This window comes from Lepisosteus platostomus, chromosome 13 (assembly GCF_059453375.1).
Source record: "Lepisosteus platostomus isolate fLepPlt1 chromosome 13, fLepPlt1.hap1, whole genome shotgun sequence".
NCBI lineage: Eukaryota > Metazoa > Chordata > Actinopteri > Semionotiformes > Lepisosteidae > Lepisosteus > Lepisosteus platostomus.
Genome location: NC_142623.1, coordinates 17500254 through 17521109, shown reverse-complemented (window position 1 = coordinate 17521109; position 20856 = coordinate 17500254). Strand labels below are relative to the sequence as shown.

Genomic DNA, 20856 nt, shown 5'->3' with positions numbered 1-20856 from the left:
TGTCCCAGACATTGTTGGCTGGGCTTGATGAGGCAAAGTGGGTAAGACCCAGATGCTTCTGGTTGGGGCCTGGATCAGAGTTCATCATTCAGAGTCCCATTATCGACAGTGGTGCACAGTACTGTTTGTACTAGCTTCTACATGCTGCTTCAGAAGGAGTAAATCACGGTGACACATGACTGTAACAATCAAGTGAATTTTATTTGTTTTGTCAAAAAGTATGCATATCAAAACAGGAGATTTTCCCAGGGGTTAGTATTGCTCTCTTCATAAAAATTGACTTCATTTAGAAAGAAACGGTTGTTTAGAAAATTAAATCTCAAAAAGTGCTCAGAAGGACTTGCATTCATCTTTCGGTAAATAAATAGCAGGTTACATAGAAGAGAGCTGAAGCAAGACATATCAGTTTTTAAAACACAATAAGAGTACATAAATAATAAGGAGCAGGAGATAAAAAGGGTTAGTGTAGTATCTTTTTACACTGAAAGTACAGTAACACCAGATTCAAAATGTCTAGGAATGATTTTTAACATTTTAACCAGCAGTCTAGCAGAACACTTACATGATGCACTTTTAATACTTATTTTACTACAGAAACAAAGCAAAGGAGCGTCCATTTTAGAGCGGTGTGGTTCGCAGACGTGCAGAGATGAAAGCCTGTCGACCAGATCCCACGAGCCTCAAACATCGGAGTGGAGAAAAAGTCGTGTCAGAAGAAAATGTTCGGAACACGGTCCAATCGGCAGATCGATGTACAGGGAGGGGGCGACGGCCGTCAGAGTTGTGCCATCCTGGAAGCAGACCCCTGCCGAGAATAAAGACCTACAGTACACGGATGTAGGTCAGTCGTGTGAGCCAGAGTCTGGCGCGCAGCTGGAGCAGGCTGGTTAAGGGTGTTCGGATGATGCAGAGACTTCAGTCAAGAGTCTTCATTCGCTGTTTCGCACCAGAATGTCAAGCGACTCTAAAGACCCCCTAGATAGGGAGGTTTTGGGTGGAAATGGGTGCGGATACCGCTGGTGGCCACCGGGTGGCGCTGTCAGTCCTCCTCCTGATGGCCGTTGACCATTCCCGTTTCCCAGCGTTGCAATAGCGGAATCTTCTGGCGGGGGGTCTTAGGGCTCCCTTTCACCTGGAGAAAAAAAAAAAGATTAGTGATAACATCCCACAAAATTGTGAATTATACAAATACTCGCATGGTAATGTTGGAACAGAACAGGAAAGCAAAATGTTTCTGTCCCCTGTCCCCTTTTCTTTTCTCTCTGTTCCCTCTTATATGTTTGCATGGGGTTTTAAACATTGTGATGGTTTATTTCTAAGGAAGTATAAACGTGGTGTTTGCCCAGGGCTGGGCATCCTGCTGAAAGACAATTCACATCAGGAAATTCCTACAGAGGGTCAGACTGGACTTTGATCCCCCCAGCAGTGAGTTAACCACAGCAGGGAAGTTACCGCAATAACTCAGGCAAATGCCGAGCGGAGCTGAACCAGGCTGAGCTCCACGGAGCTTGAAGTAACTGATCCTGTGTGGTTCCGGTGAAGGGACAAGGAAGTTCATCTGCCCCATCTTCCTGTGGGTTACCCCAGTGCTCAAACTGAGGGGGGCAGAGGGAGGAGGGAGGAGAGGATACCCTTTCACTTGTTTAAAAGAAGCGCTCCCCACTGGAAATTGGTCAGTTTTTATAAAGCTTTCCTGACCTCTCTTCCCAGATTGGATCAGTTATTCCACCTGCAGAGGAGGAACTAAGCGAAAGGTCCACACTTGGCAGAGATTCTAGTCCAAGCCCAGCTCACCCTGTCTTCTCTGTAAGTGATAAAGTGATAAAAGCATGTGCTAAGTGTATAATTATCACTGCACTACTGTTAACACTGAGGATCAGCCTACTGTGGCTTTAATCTCACTGTAGATGTGTACAGTACATCTGCGTTGAGATGAATGAACAGGAGTGAGTGGGATTCAAGATTCTTGCTATATACTGTAATGTATTTATTAGGCGTTTCATGTTCTCTCAGCCACAGGGCCCAGGCACTGCATTTCTCACTTGTCACTTCATTTTGTATATGTCTGCTTTGACAAGCATCCAGTGAAAATGTATAAAATATTCACACTCATTTCTGTTGCATCAGGGCAGTTTGCACTACACTGCCCCCCCAGGGAATGAATCAAGTACTTTGAATTGAACTGAATTAATAATAAGCAATAATGCATTAGTATGGTCACACCAACTACATCCAGCGCTGGAATCTCTGACCCTTTTTAGGAAGGGTTCCTATTCATCCGTACAAGCATTTGTAAAATCAACATCCTATTTCTCCATTGTGGATCAGAGCCTGATCTCTTGTGCCCGCTGCCTGTCCTTACTGTACTGTACCTCTGTCTGGCCGGAGAGTTCTGCAGCAGGTCGGCAGGGTGGGGGCCAGGTCACGTCCAGTTTCCCCAGGGACTGCCGTGCTACAAGAGGAGAGGACAGCAGGCTGTTACTCACCCTGCCCACAAACAGCAGCAAGTATAGAGCCTGTTCAGCTCTTACTCAGCAGTGTCCTGGAACGCTTCATATTCCTATAGTTAAGGCGCCAAGCTGTGCAATTAGGCCACGCTGTTGTGGCCAAAGCGCTCATCTCTAATTGCATGCTAGACTTCATAATTACTGTGTTTGTCTGAGCCTTTGTGCAGCACTGTCCTTTAACTGCAACACACAGCCACGTTGCCCTAGCTTGTTAACCCCAGAATGCCCACTCTCACACAGCCTGACATCTGGAAGGAGTGAGACTTCCCAGTCAATGGGGGGATGGATCGATGGAAAGATACTGTAGATGTTCACAACTCGCTCAACAGCAGGGTAATCAAGCCTGATCTTGGAGATTCACAATCCAGCAGGTATTATAAGACATCCTGCATGCATCTAAAACTCCGAGTGCTGAAAAGACATGTACTGTAGGCACTGCACTTCTGAATAGCCGACCAGACAATATGGTAAATTATTGAATCGACACATTGCTTCGGGGTTACTTTTAAAGTGGAGTCTAAGATGCTGGTGACTGCAAGTGTTGAATGATGAGACACTGGTCCAACGATACGCACAGGAATGTTAATGAATTCCCAGGGTTGGAGCTTTGCAGGACTGCATTAGATGATTAAATCTGAACCTGATCCCACTCCAGCATCAGAGCTACTGTATGCTGTAGTCACTCCATTAATCCTCTTTCCTTATCCTGGACCAGATTAGCTGATCAGTACCAATTACACACTGCAAAAAGAGCCCACTGTCAAACAGACGTAGTGCAAAACTGACCGGCAAAATTAGCAGATTTACTGCACTTGGGCCCTTGTAGCTGTAGTTTAGCGATGGCATTTGACTCAGTTGTGGAGAAAGGTTCATATGACTGATTCAGAAGAGATCCTAAGCTTCAGTCACTCTAAGCAAAACAGCATGCAGTGTTTCAGGCAATGTACAGTGTGACAGATCTCTACCCCAGCAACAGCACATGATTTGGATGCTGCACTCTTAAGAGTGATTTGCATAAAGGTCAACTGTAGTGCAGCTCGGCTTTGAACAACTCCTGCTGGGGACAGGACAGGAATACCAGCTGAACAGCTCCAGCATAAGGAGCAGGCCTGTGAGCTCTGAAGACTTTGTGCATACGTCAGAATGTGGAGGAGTATTCAGGGGAAGACTGACTCCAGACAGTCTGGATCTAAAGACTGGAGACTGATGAATTAATCAAGAGATCTGTCATTTAAGAGATCTCTCGTCTTTGGTGAGCACTTTAATTTTGATCTCAAGTGATCTCTGATGGTTTCATTTAGAAACTCGCCTGCTTTGTGTTTATCAGAACCAACACCACGTTCTATGACGCAAACCACGGTCCAAGGCACATCCACTCCAACATCACATCACCTGCAGTCGGTGCCAGCACCGTAAAATAACATCACAATGCTAGAATTTCTCCAGAAGGCATGACATCTGCCATTAACCGTGGGTGTTTAAAAAGTTCTAAATATTAGAGGTCATTTCAAAAGATGTTAATCCTAACAACACGCATCCACATTTAAAAAGGTTCCCCATCTGAAGGAGGGAGACCTGTACAAAAGGGCTCAGCATGGCTGCCTGTACTCGTGGCTCAGCTCACAGTCATGGACTGTGGTAAAAGCAGGTCTGGCCTCAGGTTGGCCACAAAGCTTCCATTAGCACCTTCCACTGTTTGGGATACTGAAATCACCTGTTTTTTCCAGTCAGCCACCTGAGATACTGATGTCATGTCTGGCCATTCCTGTGACAAACTGGGAGGACACTGCTTACTGCTGCCCGTGTGACAGGCACCCTGGCTGGGATTCCACTGTCTCTTCCTTGCTTAGGGTATTGATCAGGTTTTACTTTGCTGTGCAAGTAGGGCATGTTTTTTAGATTTGTAATATCTTGTAAAATCTGTTCCACCAACATTAAGCACATTTCCCTGTAACAGCCAGAGTTCCTCAAAACACTTCTGTGCAACCCAGTTTTTTGCACAAACAACTGCACGCAGCACTTCTCTGTTTCAGGAAGCCAAGCTGAAGAAGCTTCTGCACGTGTTGGTGTGTGCTCCATTTTGTGCTTGGTGTTTAATACCGACTTTTTCAGTTTTGAGAATACTGGTTTTAATAAGTCTGGGATCTGTTTGTAACACAAACAATATGACAGGTCATGCATTTCACTTACAGTACTGTTTTTGTAGATCAAAGCAACAGAAACAGATATAAGATAGTCACCCTTTTATATTATCATGTATGGAGATGTAAAACCTATGAAAAATCATAATCATATCATAAATAAATCTTAATCATATGAAGAATTCATAAGTGAAACTTGAATAATCAGAGCCTTTTCTCCAGTTCTGGGACTGTGATGTTCATACTGTATACTGACCAGCCTAGATGGGAATCTCTGAGACAGCTAGGATCTGTAGTTCAGTGTGATTTTAGGCAAAGCCTGTAAAGGGATTAATGAATTAGGCATCAGCCTTCCACAAAAACTAATTAATCTGCCTGCATGAGAAATAGCTTTTTCCTTCTGAAGACCACAACATTTTTAACAGCACGTGCACACAAGAAAGGAGGAATTACTCTCCTGAGTCTAAATCACAAGCTTAAAATTCTGTTCAATAATGCCAGCCCCAGTGTCTGGAAAGCATAAAACCTTCACTGCCTACTGTTGCCTTCATTTCCTGACAAGCTCACAGCTCTTTAACCTGGTCCTTGGAAGTCCAGAGCATAGCCTACTTTTTGTTCTAATCTGAGGCCTCTGTTTCTTAAGTGAAACTCCCAGACATTTTGCACTGTTCTGAAATTATGATGCATTGGATGATTCATTTCAATCACTGCTTTTTTTATTATTATTTTGAGCTCCTGGGAAGTAGGTAGTCAGAGAGTGAAGTCAAAAACCAATGGACTCCCGAAGGTCTTGTTGAGAATAAGACATCGTAGCCTTCCTTCTGCAGATTTCTTCCCAGGGGGAAAATAAAACCCCTGTGAAACCAGCACGGTTTGTAGCTTGTGAAAATGGGGGCATGGTGGGCTGTGCTGCTGCCTCACAGCTCCAGGGTTCTGGGGAGTGTCTGTGGATAGGGCACTTTATGTGTGGAGTTTGCATGTGTTCTCTGAGTTTGTGGCATTTTCTTTTTGTGTTCACTGCCAGTCACGCCCTGTTATCCTTGTGGGGCTAACAGATCTGACATTCAGTCAAAATAAACTTGATCATAAGATCTACAACAATTCAGAAGGAAATACAGTTCATCTCTGTACCAGCACACCCTGTGGAAAAACCCACACCCTTCCACACACCAACTGCCTTTCTTGCACCTTTCCTGAGCTGTTTCAGCACAAGCCCCCTTGATCGAAGCTGTAGAGATCCTAGTGCGGATCCCAGGGAGGCTTTGATCGTGGTGTTATTTGAGCCCTTATTACTAAAAAAAGCCACTCCTGTTTGTCTCTCTCACAGCTTTTCTGACTCAGCTACTTGGCAGAGAAAGAGAGAGAGAGGAGTCGGGTCGCTCAATAGGGACGTTACAGGCAATCACAAGGTGAAACCAGGCGGAAAACAGCCTGGCTATTGGGGATCATCTTTCTGAACACGCTTTTCAATCGAGCGCAGACAAAAGGCCAGCAACGCTACAGCGATTGTGCCCTTTAACACTGTGCGCAGGTCAGTCTCGTCTGCACTGCCAGCTGACTGGTGAGAGCTCTCTTCGAAATCGGCATGAAAACACTCCACCATTCCCACCAACACCGAGATCACCATCCATCCCCATTGCCTAGAACAGGCATGGAGAAAAGAGTCCTGCTGTGCAGACAGGCTCCATGCCGGGTTTTACTGCTGACAGTACAGGACTTTTATACAAGCTGTACTGATGGACCAGAAAAGTGAGATCTGTGTGACCATAACCTTGAACACCACGTATTTCAAACAAGGTCATGAGCATGAAGTATCCAGCGCCACCTTTTAAAGATCTTGCAGCTTAGTAAAACCCGGACTGGATCCAACTGCTAAGCAAGGGACTCTGAAAATGTTGCATTTCTTCCTCCCCTGTCCCAGAAGTCTTCCAACATTAGCTCTGTCGATTTGATTTCTTTGTTGGGTTTTATTCTTGGGTTTTCTGAAGTTCAAGAAACAGGCAGATAAGATTTTGGGAGGAGTAACTGACCAGTATTCACATAAGCCGCAAGGGAGGCCAGCGCCATTATCTTTAGGTACCATTTCTTCTGTTCTCCAATCGTAGTGCGCGGCGGAGCAGTGCTCAGGGCTCTGGACTCTGCCCTCAAGCAACATACTAGTGGTGAATGGAAATGGCCAAAAAAAAAGGAAATATTGATTCAAAACATTGAGGGTTCAAAATCCTCAGACTCACCTAGAAGCTTCTGCATGGCTTGACACCTCAGTACCTGTCTGACTTACTTTCATCTTACTCCACACCTTTGTTTGCCTGATTCTGGTCTCCTGACAGGTCCCCTGTCCAGGGGAGGCAAACTTTATGGGTGCCTACAAAAGCTTGCTTACACTTTATGGGTGACAGGGCCTTCTCTGCCCCCCAGTGCTCTGGAATTCTATCCCCACGATCAGAGTCACCTTCCCTGAGCTCTTTGAAATCCAGACTGCAAACCCTCCTCTTCAGGGAGTCTGCATCTGCTCCTTGTGTCCTTCTGCTGCATTTCTCATAATGTTGTTTGTGCTAATTTTGTCATCTCCTATCTTTGTTGCTGTTTTCATTGTTTTAATTGTTTGTTTTTTTTACCTTTCACATAAAGTGCTTTGAGAAGATGCTGAGATAGAGGCTATGTAGAATTATTATTGTAAAAAGGAATGTAGAATCATTTGTGTTTCTACTTGGGTACAACGCATCTTCTTACAGTGCAGACACGATAGACTGTCCTCTGCGTGTGAACTCCAAACACACGCGGTCAGATTGCCTGGTGTTGAATGTTTAGACTCCACACAGGGCTGAGGAATGATAATCCTGAAATGGATTGTTATAGGTGTTCCTACAAACAAAACTCTGTTTGGATTGCTGGACCTTGAGAGCCCAGTGGAGATGTGGGGAACTGTATGGAGAACTAGACAGCCTCACAGTGCAGTCTCACACAGCTGGGGTGCTTCTGAGTGAGACGCCCCCTCTCTCTACTGGGGTACGATCCTGTGGGTGTTATTCGCCCACTGAATATAAACATCACATACATGGGATAGGATGCAGATGTGTCACCTAAAAACTACCCCCCCCCGCCAACATTTGATCATTCCTCCTTTTTACAGGCTATAGAAGTTTTCTTTGCTTCTAATAAGAATCGTCAATTATCTTTTGGTATCTCTCCCACGGATCTGGAATTGCCAGTCGTGTGGTTTTTCATGTCTTAGCAGCTGGGGGGGGGGAGGGATGAGGAAGACTCTGCTGCCCTGCCCACCTTCTAGCCAACTGGATCTTAACACATCACAGACAATGCCTCCCCCCCAGACTGGAGGATCAGCACTGATAAGGGGAGGGGCGTGTCCCTCAATGACAGCACTGCGTACCTGCAGGCACCTGGGATGTTACAGGGGTCTTGGTGTCGCTGACTTATGTAGGCCTCTAGACCCTGCGCTCAGCCAATCACCTGCTGCAGCCTGGAGAATCCCAGTCCCAGTCAGCTAGTGACCTGACGAAGGCGCAAACCCACGATCACAGAGCTCAACCTGTGATGGAGCCACTCAGGAGGCCCCTTCCTATTTAAATATTCCTTCACCTTGGTCCCCCTGTGCAGCAATTAAGCCTCTGTGCCCTTAACTGCTACTGCTGCTGAACACGGATGTGTGTCTCAGGTCTGTGACCTGGTGAGTTACTGGAAAATCTCACCTGTGTTTGTTTTGGATTAGCATCATTCATGACCTATACAGCTGCCAGTAAACAGTTTCCCCTTCCTAAAGACATTTCCCTGACGAAATTCGAGTCCCACCTTGTGAAATGCTCATGAAGACACTGACAGTAGGAATCATTTTATAATAACAGCCCGCACAAAATAAAACAAATTAAAATGTGGGAAGAACAAATTAAAATACAGCTAACTCATACTCTAGGAGATCATAATGACAAACTGAGAAGGATTCACTGCTAAGCTGATACTGTTAAAGAGCTAAGAAGGAAATTACTCTTTCACAGTTCCAAGAATTGAGGCTCATTTATTTCGTTCTTGTTCAACTGGGACTTTCACCCGGCAGGATCCTTGATAGCAACTGTTGCCAAGAGGCTGCTTACAACAGTACAGCTGACAGGACCTAGACCCCAGCTATTCACAGAAAAACCCACCACAGAACTGTCTCTGGAATATGTTGTAGGTACCCCTGAAAAAGTGACCTCAAAACCTGTGCTGGTTTATTTAATATGCAAAACAATTCAGTTGGACTAAAATTAGACTGTGACCTGCTTCTGCGTGCATACCGGCACACCCCTGTTAGAAAACACCTGTGCGTGAGTGAGAGAGTTCAGCGAGGGCGAGGAAGGACAAGGTCTTTGCAGATTTCATAGGGGACAATGTTTAAAACACGCAAGTCAGCCGTGGCTGAAACAAAAAATCTGAGCAATGAAGGAGTTGGAGATGAAAGGGAGGCAGTGTCGCATGTCAAAGATGGACATTAATATTGTGAAAGAGAAATATCAATGTTGGATTGAAATATTAGTCTGGTAAAGGTGACCTAGGATGAAGTGACCCTTAGATGTGTATCTCTATCCAACTGTATACACGAGAAGGGACAGAACTAAATTCATCAGTAATTAAATATACAGAAGATTACATATGCATTAATACCATTACTGCCTCACAGCTCTTTAGTCCTGGGTTCAATTCCTGGGGTGCTATCTGTGTGGAGTTTGAATATTCTCCCCATGTTCACATGGGTTTCCTAACGTAGTCCAAAGTCAAACAGGTTATGTTAACTGGCTTCTGGGCAAACTGGCCCTGCTGTGAGTGTGTGTAAGTCTGTCTGTGCCTTGTGATGGGCTGGCATCCTGTACAGATTGTACCTTGCCTTGAGCCCCTTGCTTACTGGGATAGACACTGGCCCCCCAGCAACCCTGTATTGGATAAAGAGGCTAGAAAATGGAGATCTGGATGTTTGCACATAGGTGTGTAGCTGGACTTAGTCAGTCTCGGAGGGATGGCTACATGGAGAGCAAACCAGTGAAGAACACGAGGCTGAATGAATGCAGACATGCACATCTCCTGCGTGATAGACACTAACCTGAGGGAGCTGGCGAGGGCGAGGGTGAGGGGGAGGGGGAGACCGGCCGGTTGGGGGGGGGAGTTGATGGGATGGCCAGCCCATTGGGGGTGGCGGGCTGGGGCTCTTCGCTGTCCCGGGGGCCTCCCGCTGTCCCGTAAAGGCTGAACCTCTGGCGGCGCAGCTCCCTCTCCCTCTGCTGCGCCTCGCGGATATCCTGCTCCACCTCGGGCTTGAGCGACATGGAGGAACGCAGCTTGAAGAAGGGGTTCTCCCGGGGGGGCTCGTCCTCCAGCAGCACCTCCCCGTCTGGCTCCTCCTCCCCCTGCGGGGCGTACGGCATGCCCCTCGAATCCAGGACCGGCGCCCTCTCCCCCTCGTGGCTCCTCGCAGGGTCGTTGGCGACGGGTGCCGCGCGGAGCAGCGTGGCGGGGATCCTGATGGTGTTCTCCAGGATGATGACTTTGCCCACGGCTCCTTCCGTAAGAGACGGGCCCTTCGGCTCCAGGTTCACACTGGATGCGGTCCCGCTGAGAGGGCCCTGGGCCAGGCTCAGACCCGGACTTTGCGACACCAGGTCTAAGCTCCTTCTCCTCTCCAGGATCGAAGAACGGGGAGATCCCCCGAGAGAGGCGTCATCTGCGGTCGCCCTGGGCGTTGTGGCGGGGTCCTTGCTCTCCTGGAACACCTCGAACAGCATCTTCCTCTCCCGCAGCTGCCGGACGGTGCCCTTGTCGTAAACCCCAGGCACCTTGCCCAGCTGAACCAGGTCCTCCTCCCTCTGGGTGTCCATGCTGATCTCCATTTGCATCTTCTTGCCAGCAAAGTGCCTGTCCTTGCCTTTGCCCGTCTTGGAAGGAAGCGCCTGGGAGAGGATGGGCTTCCTCAGGGGGATTTCCACGTACTCCTCGGACACGCTGGGCTTGGAGATGCCTCTGGACCTCCGCAGGTTCTCCTCTCTCTCAAGAGCCAGCCGGATCTCCCTCTCGATGGGGGTCTCGTTAGCTGGGAGCGCCCCACTGAAGGAAGAGTTCATCTCTAGGGTGCTGCCGGGGGAAAAGTCGGCAGACACCCCGCTGTCACTGAGGTTGTCATCCCCGTTCTCCAGCTCCATTCTCACTCGCGGGGCAACTGCTTTCTCCTCTCCGTGAGCCGGAAGGCTGCCTTCTTCTGTGCTCTCTCTCCCTGCCTCGCCTGTCCAAGCTGTTCCCTGCTTGGCTGCACCTGTTAGTCTACCTACTGGTGGCCCCTCCCCTCTCTCTGTCCCTTTAAGCTCCCTAACTACAACAAAACTCCCAGAGCGGGCTCCCTCATTGGCTGATTCCTGGGCAACTGTTGCTAGGGGCAGCGACTTCTGCACCTGCTGCTCCTGTGCCTGTTGCAGAGTCTTCAGGCAGTGTAGGAGCTCCTCCTGGTGACTCAGAGGCAGAACTGCATCCTCTGGCTGGACTTTATGGGAGGAATTTGCTGGAGACGATGATGCTGTTTCCATGAGCTGGTTTCCGGAGGAGCTCCTGGAGAAGGAAGGCTGGGGGGGTCTGCTGCTGCCGCTGTTCTCCAGGTTCATCCACTGCTCCCTGGCTGTGCTGAAATCTAAAGACTGGTAGTCCACCACACTTTTAGTGTCCCCCTTTGTAGTGGGGTCTTCTGGCGTCTCGCAGCACAAGTTGCCGGCTTCTCCCGAGGGCTCCCCGCGGTCAAGGCCATCATCAGATGGGCCAGAATGAGAAGTCGTTTCTTCAGATGGCCCCTGGGGGTTTGCAGCCTTACGCAGATCAAGTCCATCCACTGTTTCCACGAGCAACCCTTCCCTTGCCTCCATGCCCAACTCCAGCGGGGTAGGTGGCCACTCCTGGCCATCACAGGACTCCTGCCTGGCCACTGTTTCCTCAGGGAATGGGATTTCCTTGGCATCGGATTCCCCTTCCACAGCATCATTGCCTTGCTGGTCGTCCTCTTCTGGTGCTAGTAGACACTCCTGCTCTGTGTCGCTAAACATGACCGGCGGGGCAGGAGGGAACTCTTGGGCCTCTGGGATACGTTGAGGGAGTTTCCAGTCAGCACAGTCAAGGGCATCTAATGCATTTTCTTCCACTGGCCACTGTGGCTCTGGCAAATCAGGCCAAGATTCCTCTTGCTGGGCCTTGGGCGCTTCCCAATTCATGGACGGAATGTGTTCTCCTGTTGCCTCCCTGTCTTCGGTGGAGTCTGTATCCCCCTCCGTCAGGAGGCTGCAGTTCTCCCAGTCCTCTGAGAGAGAACTCGGGGGGCTTCTGGGGTCTGTTGCCATGGCACCCGTCTCGACTCGCACGCGCTCCCTGACCCTCGGCTGTTGTCGTAGTTACCTGGCGAGCTCGTCGTTCCCCGTCCCTTTCCTCAAGGAATCTGGAAGGCAGTGGCAGCAAGGTCATGGCAGGCAAGAATTACCCTCCGCCCACAAACATGCACACAGCTGCCTTCTGTGTTAGAAATCTTCACTAGTTCACCGACTCCTCAAGTCCAGTTTTTATGTTTTTAGGCAACAGCACAGAGAAGTGATTAGCACTCCTGACCGAAGAGTCATTTATTCTCAGTTGACTTAACCTGGTTTAAATATCAACCTTTCACTGACCCTCTACATCCTGCAATGAGTTCACCGTTCATAATTTCTGACAAAATAGCACTCCTACTATACATATACCATGCCCTGATTTCATTATTATTGTAATATTGAAACCATCCTAAAACTTTAATTCCAAAGCAAACAAAATGAACACATTCTACAAGAGACTAGCACATCCTGGGCCTTTGCAAAGAAGCACGCTTCCCACAATGTTGTCAAGAGGCAGCACACAAGTACACTCTACATACTGTAGTGTATGTGTGAGTATCTACTGTATATGCCAAGATTTCTCTTCTTTAAGAAGAAACGCATGAGGACGCTTTAACATCTTTAAGCCAGTTTGCTTTAATCACTCAATCGTGTGGCTGATCCAAAATAAAAAGCCCAGCCCACTCAGAACTGAGTGTGTGCTGGCTTCTCCCACAGGCCAATGAAGTCTTGACGCAGCCTGCCTGCCTGGCAGGACAACTCATGCTTATTAGACCGAGCTTGTTTCTGAGCATGTCTAAGATTTCCCCTGTGGCTTGTGAAAAGTGCCAGTGCATTGCCTGGAGTAGAAAACAAAAGTACATTTCTAGAGGTTCGAAAAAACTTTTTAAAAATGTAAATTGAAACTTTTGAAACTGGAAATTCACTCCAAGATGCTGAGTGTGCCATTTCAACATATTTTATCTATAAACAATACAGCATTGAGTTTTCATGCTGTAGAGATTTTCTGAAAATACTCTTATATTTTACATTATATTATATATATATAATATATATATTATAAATTATATTCTTTAAAAATCAGTTGGGCTACAATTCCCAGCTATTAAGCAAGAAAGCTCTCATTAGGTTACAGCTCATAACTCTTGCGCACAGTTCTTGTACTGTATTTGCTGCTTTATAAAATCAGTTCAGAGAAACATGCAATAGCAGTTGTACTTACTTAAGGTTTTTATGGCATGATTTGTACTGATGAGGCATTTTAACTTCATTCTTCTTTCTGCACGAATTTACTCTGAGTTGTAAGCACACGGTACAGGCCTCTTTACTGTATGTGCAAAAGCTTGCAACTCAAAAACTCTAAACAGATCCAACTGCTGTCAGATGGGACTTGTTTACCAGTAGTTACTGAAAGAAATCTTTGCAAGCTTTTAATTGCACATGCACCATTAAGAGGGATAGGTTACAAAAGAATCAGAGTTCACTAATTAGTCACCTTTCCCAGAAACGTGGCTGCACAGCTCCAGGGAAATCACTTCTGCACAATTAGCGCTATGACTGCAGCAGGCCAAGTACCTTGGGCTGCACTTAGATCCAAGCCTGTCATCTGATCTTGAGGGGGGCTGCAGCCTCCTGCAGAATCACATAACTTGCAAAGTTTTCTGCTGATTCAAAGCAGACCTTAATCTGATTATCTGCTCTCAGCAGCTCAGCCGAACTCACACGATCTGTATCTGCCCTGGTGAAGGCCAATGGTTGGAGCTGGGCTCACACTGCCTCTGCCACCCCTCACTTTCCTCACCTCTGTCCACTAATCCGCACCACCTCCTTTTCTCTCAGCTCCTCGCGTCTTACTCAGAGCCCACCCTGCCTCCTTTCAGAGCCTCACGTCTTACACAGAGCCCACACTGCCTCCATTCAGAGCCTCGTGTGTCACTCTGAGCCCACACTGCCTCAGTTCAGAGCCTCGTGTGTCACTCTGAGCCACACTGCCTCCGTTCAGAGCCTCGTGTGTCACTCTGAGCCACACTGCCTCCTTTCAGAGCCTCGTGTGTCACTCTGAGCCACACTGCCTCCGTTCAGAGCCTTGTGTGTCACTCTGAGCCACACTGCCTCCATTCAGAGCCTCGTGTGTCACTCTGAGCAACACTGCCTCTGTTCAGAGCCTCACGTCTAACACGGAGCCCACACTGCCTCCATTCAGAGCCTCGTGTGTCACTCTGAGCCACACTGCCTCCGTTCAGACGTTGGGGGTCACTCTGAGCCACACTGCCTCCGTTCAGAGCCTCCTGTGTCACTCTGAGCCCACACTGCCTCCGTTCAGAGCCTCGTGTGTCACTCTGAGCCCACACTGCTGTCCCAACCATTTCCCAAGTTCGTCTTATAGCTCACCCTGAACCACCAGTGTGACCAGTCTCCACATCAGCAACATTGGTGAGGTACTGACTGATGTGCTTAATTAACACAACTCTGTTCAGGACTGATCATTTCTGTTTCAAACTCAAATGATTTCTACATGTCTTCATTTCACACTATTACTGATGACTGGGAACATCCGAATTCTGCCCTTTGGTGGCCCGTTTAAGTTTTAAAAATATTTTTGGGAACCTTCATTTTTATTTAGCATATTTGAGTTTAACCAAACTCTCTTGCAAAAGAATAAAAACAGGTGAAAGAACTACCTTAACAAACGGTAAAATGTATAAGAGTTCATTTCCAATCCAGTTTGAAATGTGCTTATGGTGCTCACTATCCATTGTGTCAATTCACAATCAAAAAGCAAATCCACAAATCACGGGTACTGATTTGTGTTGGTGAAAACATTTAATCTAACATAACTAAACCACTGCCTTTTTCAGCAACATCTGCACGTGTTGTCTAGTGCGTCTGGACTCTCTCCTAATCCATCCTCAGTCTGGGTCCTTCAGCACAGACCATTAGAACACATCGTTCCTCCCATTCCCCCCCATCACAAAACGATTGACAAGCAAGCTATTGTCTTTTTTTCCCCAATCTGGACCAGCTGAGCTTCTCCTCCCGTCAGGCAAGAGGCAGCTTAACTCGCCGCCTCTGCCCCCACCTCCTGATGCTGGCCTTGAGAAACCCTGCCCTGACATCTCCTTTCCCTTGCCCGCTGTGAAGAACATCGCTGCTGGTGGCAAAATGCCCGTTCCACTATTTAGAGTTACAGGCCACCTCCCCTTAGTAAATATTGTCACCAGGATCCTGAACGCAAGTGCTCTGTCCCTCAACGTTATCTGTATACCTTTAAGCACTGATGGTAGTGGTTCATGACGGGGGTTATTCGGTCAGCCCAGTCAGGCTGCAGTAGCTGTAGGTGAGCTCTACAGTACAGCACATGGCTCCCCCCTGGACAGGACACCGGTCCATCACAGGGAGTATCCTCCCCCAGCAATAATACAACAGTGTGCAGTGGAGCAACTGGGGTAACTGGGGTACTGTACCTCATTCAAGGTCTAACAGCAGGGACCCAAAGCCACAGACTGCCAGTCACAAGACCAGACACTTGTCCCCAACTCTACACCGCCAGCAGTGCCTTACCTGTAAAATGACCTCTTCTGTCATGTTAGCTTGAGTTTGAGTATTCAGTGCCATTTCACAATTGAGGTCAAAGGTTAAGTTAAGAAGACATGGACTCTTACTAAGAAAACAGCCAGTTGCTTTTCTTTAAAAAGTTTTCTTTTGACTACAGAACAGGACAGAGTATAGCCTTTAGATGCCCTGTGGTTCCTCAGGGGTGAGACTGGGAATAAACTGGAACCACTAAGCCTGCCAGGAGGCAAATGGCAGGGTGTTGCTGTATTCACTGTATAGAATTGTAAGCTGGCATTGATACAGTTCTAGTTTACTCTTTAAAGAAATGTCATTAAATTTAGCACACAGTCTGAGTCCACTGTGACAAATTTCTGAGAGTGTTCAGACAGATCAGCACTGACACGGGGCTGTCCTAAGGCCCCTTAGCATCTTCACAGAGTCAGTTCTCTATCTTAAAGAAAAGCTCCAGCATAGCCTGTCCGAGTGGGCTTGCGATCCAGTAATGTACCTATGCCTTGGGTGAAGCACTAGGCAGAATTAAAACATATTTCGCCAATATAAATAAATGCACGTTTGTTCATTGGAATAAAATGTATGTAAAGACCATGTTCAAGATCAGATTAGAGTTTATTATGGTACATTATCTGAAACATGAGGCAAGCTCAGAGCGCACCATTTATCCCAGGACAGGACACCAGTTAATGATGCGATTACTCCATCAGTACCAGCTGGGTGAAATCCCTCAAACCCACAACTTATTGGCTAGGAGCCTGGAGTATTAATGACTATTTCACCATTAAGTGTCTTTACTGAACTTGTTTAATAACTATCTTTGCTGTCAGTGAAACAGTTAACATTGACTGAAAACTCATTCTTCCTAAAAGTGAGAGGTTCAGACAATTTAATATTCATTTAAGAAATGTGGGTGGGGGATACTTTTATTTCTCCTAGTATTCATTCTTACATAGTATTCATAGTGAGAGTGCACTTTGAAATGCTGAGAGTTCACAAGGGGTGTCTGTGCAAACTATACTGCTGTACAGCAATGACAGCTTTAGGAGAGGCAGATTAATACTCAAGCACAGATTATCCTTGCTAATTGTTCATCTCAGGGAGATAATATGGTCACCTTCACTTTTCTGCCCAAGGTGCCATTTTGTCCTTGGATTCTAAATGATGATGGAAAAACTGCCAGCAAACTATTCATCAGGGTAGTGTGGCCAGGCGGTGCAGATAGCTACTGGCTACAGCTGAGCATGAGCAGTGGCCTATAGGGCCTTGTATCTGCCACAGACACAACTGTTGTGGAGTTAAGAACTTTAGAAGGGTTACAAATGAAAGGAGGGGCCATTCTAGCCCCTTTGGTAGCTATTAGTTATGAAGAGATAAGAGAGACACCTGGGAGGTGAGATAATAATATAATTTCTTGTTTTTGTATTTTTGCAGACTGTGCACTCTAGTGTCTTGAAGTTAGCTTTGCGCCCAAATATACTGTATAAAGATGCTGCCTGTCCTTGGTCAGTAAGATAAAGGGCATGTATTTGGTAACCTGGCTGTACTGTATGCCCAGAACGTGAAAAGAACTAACTGTTGTCTAGTCTGCAACTTAGATATAATTCATTGGCATGTGTAACTGTCTTATCATTTGTTTAGAATGTGTCATAGTAACTGTTTGTTTTAAGGTATTAAGGACAAACTTCAGCTACTTATTTTTAAGTCCGGTGGTTGCAAGCTGGACTTCCATATGCATATGAAATAGAGACTTCTGCTTCACAGACACCTGAACTTTGTCATTTGTATGACACAACAGTTAACTGATCCAAGGATCCCTTCCAGCTGATGATATCTTAAAGAAGCCTTGGTATTGGCATCAAACACATGGTGGGGTGGCATGTTCCAGACTCCCACAACCCTGAGTGTAAAGAGGTGCCTTCCTGGCCTGACAGAAGACTCTCATCCTGCTGTTTCTGAAAGAAGCCAGGGTATCAGGTTCAACTGCATGGCTGGCCAGCTAAACTAACTTTAAGATGTCCAAGATGACATATTGAAACTCAATTAACAAGTTAGTTAGTACTGTAAGTACATCTGGATGTACATCTGGACCAGTAACCGAGCTGTTCTACTACAGTATGTTTCAGTAATTCATTTGAAAAAGATTAAGTTATGTCAGTAACTAGAGTTGTACTGTATGCTTGAAATACAGTAGAAAAGTGTTTTACTCTAGCCAAGTTCTTCATCACAGGCTAATTTATTTCATCTGTCTGTTTGGGGCAGGTTTGCATGTTGGTTTTCAGCTCCAGAGGTCAGATGGGGCTTGTAACTGGTATAAGCCTCGTACCGATTTCTGAGTTTCAGCACTGCCCTCAATCAGGGGTGTACGAACTCGACCTCTACAGGAATTAAAAAAACCGTTCCTCGTGGGCGTGTCTGATACAGTACCGTGTCCTTTCCCACCCGTGTCAGTTCTTTGTGAATTAATCAAGCACTAAGCACTAATCAAGCACAAGCACTAAGTGACAGGCTGCGTATATTTCTGAATGCTGAATGTACTGGAAACAGTACCTTTGAAGTCTGGTACATTTGAAACGCGGGACTGACAGCAGAAACACGTTTTAAAAAAAGGTCGAAACAAGCTAGCAAGCAGATCAACTGTCCGGCTGGAATTAAAATCAGCAGACAGCATTTCTTCAGGACCAGGGTTGAGTTGCACTGCTGTAGATAATGTACAGTACGAGGGGTATACGCTATTGAGAGTGATTCATTACAATTGTATAATATTTAGATAACAAGCGCCCTGAGTCCTGTAGCTAGTGAATTTCTGGCGTTGCCCGAGTATGCGATGTCTTCTTAGGCTTTTGTGTGAGGAGTCACAAACGGTCTTAAGGTCATTATAAAAAAGTAAAAATAAAACGTTTGGGATAAACGGAGAAAGTACTGGACATTATACTAAACAATGCTTTGGTTTTTATACAGAACGAAACCTGTCTGAGTAACGCAGTTTGCTTGACTTGACTGACGGGTATTTGTTTTCAACTAAGGAGATTATACATGGTGTTGTTAAAATTGTACATTTCATCAGGGCAATAAACGTGTCTTGTTTTACTCAAATACAAGCCCGTCTCGTCTTACAACACCTACAGTATTTGTTCAGCTGTATTATAACGAATGCTTTTCGATGAAGTACGAAAACAAAATACCTTAAGCTTAAAACTATTTAAAAAGTTACGTTTCTGTTATTAGAATATGAAGTATTTGATCTTAACACTACTAATAGTTTTTTATTAAGTTTTTTTACTGCATTTTATCTCAACTTTAAACAAAACCGTGAGTTTCTGCGCGATACAATATATTAATGGGTTTCAAGGTGATCCAAGTTAACCGTTGCATTTTGACAGTGCTCGGAAAACTTCAAAAAGGAGTACAAAGTACAATCGGCATTTACAACTGTTAATAAAGGTTTTAGCAGGATTGGGCTTGCAAATAATTAGAATGTAGCATCGTTTGCAAAAACGTACTTTTATAACTAATTCGTTTGTGTGCACGAGAAATAGCGCGGTTTAACGACAGGCAAAAAAATGGATGAAATATCCTAAAAACATTATGAAATTACCAACCTTATAATGTGTGAAAATGTTAATAATAGTGAAAGGAAATGCATACTGTATATCGTGAAAAAGCATCCCAAAAGATTACGATAACAAAAATGTGAATACAAATCCTACCTGTTTTGGTTGTACAGTCTGCTGTATTCTGAGTTAGATATCTGGTGTTTGCGCAATTTGAATTCAAATTTCTTCAGACCAGGCACTCATAAGATTTGACCTCTGCGAGCGCCCAGCCCATGTGCAGCCTAATCCTCTGCTGAGTCCTGTAATATCTGCCTGAGACAGTATCCCCACGGACAACCCACGGCCAATCGTCACCCCGTACCAGCAGAATCGAACACAGCTGCGCTCCAACACCGCCCCTTCTGTCACATCACGGGCTCTTGACAAGCAAATCGTGCTGCTTTCACCTCCGGTGCCTTTTACTAAAAGCTCCTGTGGTTATAGCAAACCTCACCCTCCCACCTCGACCAGAACTCTCCAATGCAACTGGAATCAACTGATTTAAGTCTTCAGCTTTTCCCAAACTGGTTGACCAAGCTGACAATGTCCCTGTACAGTAACTAGGGGTCAAAAGAGTTCCCAGGCTGTTTTTCACACGCAGAAAAAGATACGTTTGAAATTGACCGGTTTTGTGATCCGGAATCAATTTGAAATTGTGGAAAGGAAGTTATTTATTGGTAGTTCAAGTAGCTACAGTACAGTAGCTGCGTCAGCATGTGTAGGCTGCACAGGAACAGGTGCAGTAACGTGTTTATGAAGAAGGCTCCACATCCAAAACGTTGTTTCCTTTCTTTTCTTTTCAGCATGGAAAAAACCCGTTAACTGTCCTTATTTATTGGTAGTTGTACAGTATGTAATTATTGTCCTTTTATATGATTTTCATTCATTCTTGAGGGAGGCCCTCCTAGCCTGGTGTGTAAGGCTAGCAACCCTAACGTAGAGTACCAAATGTTCTGTATACAGCAGTCTTGTCTCAGTTCCCAGTTCTGGAAATCTGGTAATCCGACCTGTAGGAGGATTAATGTTGTGATAAGTGGTTTTTACTCGAAGGAACATATTAAGTATAAACTTAATAAGCACAGAAATTCTAATCTTCCTAGTTCTAATCAAAACAGCATTTCCCAAGCACAAACTATTGTATGTTTACCATGCAGTCAGTAAATGTGAATTATATTCCATAACCGTGCTCAGCATGTATACTGCGAGCACAGTGTGATCCATTAACAACTTGTTGCCTAAGATATTGTGGAGCAAGTCTGAAGTTTGAGACAATGATTGTTTTTCCTGGTACTTGTAATCATGTGGTCTATTAATTAAAATGTGATTATCCACTCTGAGGAACATTGTCAGTCAGTGGGGCCTTCTGGGATTGTTTTCTGAACTCTGTTTCTCCTTTGGGGGGAAGAGGAGTTCCTCCTCCTGTGTGACAAGAGGTCCCTCCTGTGTTATAGTCTCCCATCACACATTCCTCCATTTTTGTAGCTATCGGATGTTTTGACTATGAGATGTTCGAGTTGCCTCTGGTCTGAGTAAAGACAGACTGAATTAACATCTCTTATCATCTCAGCTTTCTCTTTCCTCTTTTTGCAGGATTTCCAGCCGTTTGTGTGCTTTGGGGCATCTACAACATTGCCCAGGATTCCCAGAGAAAAGCTGAGGTCTG

General features: G+C 45.9%; 1 protein-coding gene across 1 annotated transcript; it reads right to left on the bottom strand.

The window, feature by feature from the left end:
- Positions 1-180: 180 nt before the first annotated feature.
- Positions 181-20087, bottom strand: misp3 (MISP family member 3). Its single transcript, XM_088603622.1, has 4 exons — positions 19308-20087; positions 9741-12104; positions 2373-2452; positions 181-1132 (listed from the first exon to the last, which is right to left on the bottom strand). Exons 2-4 carry the CDS (start codon positions 12007-12009, stop codon positions 1040-1042), a joined length of 2442 nt encoding a protein of 813 aa, XP_088459748.1. The 5' UTR covers positions 12010-12104; positions 19308-20087; the 3' UTR covers positions 181-1039.
- Positions 20088-20856: the final 769 nt, after the last annotated feature.

Bases quoted from the DNA above. Each gene is read 5' to 3' on its own strand.
- misp3 (XM_088603622.1), bottom strand. From the start codon at position 12,009: ATGGCAACAGACCCCAGAAGCCCCCCGAGTTCTCTCTCAGAGGACTGG. The intron at 2,453-9,740 runs GTTAGTGTCTAT...CTCCTCTTGTAG, and splicing joins GCCCTCGCCAGCTCCCTCAG to CACGGCAGTCCCTGGGGAAA. The intron at 1,133-2,372 runs GTACAGTACAGT...TTTTTTCTCCAG, and splicing joins AACTCTCCGGCCAGACAGAG to GTGAAAGGGAGCCCTAAGAC.